At 51.8% G+C, this 1,839-nt stretch overlaps 1 protein-coding gene across 1 annotated transcript in view; it reads right to left on the reverse strand.

The window, feature by feature from the left end:
* LOC113960313 (keratin, type II cytoskeletal 4-like) overlaps window positions 1-1,839 on the reverse strand; it is a 9,925-nt gene that overhangs the window by 3,560 nt on the left and 4,526 nt on the right. The window contains 2 exon segments of the mRNA XM_027669826.1: window positions 534-659; window positions 1,606-1,770. Coding sequence (XP_027525627.1) covers window positions 534-659; window positions 1,606-1,770 — 291 coding nt within the window.

The raw sequence follows: 1,839 nt of genomic DNA on the forward strand, positions 1-1,839 counted from the left end.
TGGATTGGTGGTGGCCAGGGGAGATATAAACAGGGATCTCCTGTATCCCTCATTTCTCAGGGAGGAAGTGTCAGGGAGCCAAGATTTCAGCTGGATTCATGGTGGCCGAGCAGTTTGGGATGAAAGGGAAGGGACCCATTGGCTGCACCCTGTGGGGAACTCAGGAAACACTGATCCTGTTACAGCCAAACCAACCAGCCTCTTATTCACCAAGTGAGAAATAAATCTGCTTTTCTCTTTGTGTTTGAAGCTCTTTTGTGTGTATTTTGTGTGCATTTGAAGCTCTTTTGTGTGTATTTTGTGTGCATTTCAAGCTCTTTTGTGTGTATTTTGTGTGCATTTGAAGCTCTTTTGTGTCTATTTTGAGTGTTTTTGAAGCTCTCTAATGTGTATTTTGAGTGCATTTGAAGCCACAAACAGATCCAGTCTGGGCTGGGGGTTCTTGGCCGCTCTGCAGGGTGGGAGCTGCTGAGGATGAAGCCCTTTGATGGAGGAGTTTCCCAGCCCCGTGGGATCCAGCCCTTTTGTCCTACCTGTTTCTTCACGTTGTCGGACTCGCACTGCAGCTTCTGGATCATCCTGTTCAGCTCCGCGATCTCGCTCTGGTTGTTCCTCAGGTCGTCGCAGAACTTGCCCCGGCTGCTGTGCAGCTCCTCCAGCTGTGGCACGGGGAGGGGACGGTGGGAACGGGCCCAAACTGCCCCTTCCAGGGAAGGTGGAGACTCTCCAGACACCCCCTCAGCCCGGACGAGGCCCCAGTCCCGGGTGGGTGCCGGGCTGGGCGATCTTGGAGGTCTTTTCCAAGATTTTCCCTTGGGAAAACGAGGCTCCTCATGGGCATGGTCTGTCCCACCACCTCACTTCAGACATCCCCAAAGCAACCCCACGACCTGCCGTGCTCTGCTGTTACACCACAGTCTCAAACCACACTTTTAATGTCGCTTTTGTGTTTTGGTTTTCTTTTTCTGGCCAGACTTTGTTCAGGTTATGAGAAACGAAAATGGGGTTTTACAGGCGTGTGGTGAAGCTGTGAGATGTCCAAGTCTCAGAGTGGACTCGGGTGTCAGGGTCTTTTTTTTGGCCAGTTAAGGGAAATATAAAAACTTAAAAGTTAAAAATTAAAATCTTTCGGGGCCATGTGAGAGTTTGGTCCACAGGGGGGTTTCTTTTCTCTCTTTGGGCTAAGAACAAAGGAAGATCCATCACTTTTGACAGAGTGGCCAATTAGAAAAAAGGGAAAGCCCCTGTTCAGAGAAAAGAAACCTTTTTAGGCAAAAGTGAACATACTGAGCTCATCTGAAAAAAGGTGGGATTTTGTAAAACTATAAAATGCACGAAATTTAAAGCCAAGGGGTCTTTTCTCCCCAAAGAACTCGGTGTGAGACCGGACCCAGCACGCTGAATAAACCCTTCCTTTTTGTTTTGTGAGTTTTTGCCGCCTTTCCAAATTCGAGGGAGGGATTTCTCTCACAAGGTGACCCCCCCGAGGGGTCCTTTCCACCTCCCAGGGTGTGACCCTGTGGCCCTGAACCCACAGGGGCAGCGTGGGGCGGGTGGGGGACAGAGGGGGGTCCCAGGAACGGTGTCTGGAGGGGTTTCACTCACCCTGGTCTGGTAAAACGCCTCCACCTCGGCCTTGCTCTTCTGGGCGATCTCCTCGTAGCAGCACTCCACGCTCTTGATGATGCCCTCCATGTCCAGGTCGCGGCTGTTGTCCATTTGCACGATGACCGAGGTGTCACAGAGCTGGCAGTCCAGCTGGGCTCTCTCCTGCGGGACCAGGGAACGTCAGGATCATCCCTGAGCCACCCAGGGAGCATCAGGACCATCCCTGACCCA

This window comes from Corapipo altera, unplaced genomic scaffold (assembly GCF_003945725.1).
Source record: "Corapipo altera isolate COAL_440 unplaced genomic scaffold, ASM394572v1 229, whole genome shotgun sequence".
In the NCBI taxonomy this organism is placed as follows: Eukaryota; Metazoa; Chordata; class Aves; order Passeriformes; family Pipridae; genus Corapipo; species Corapipo altera.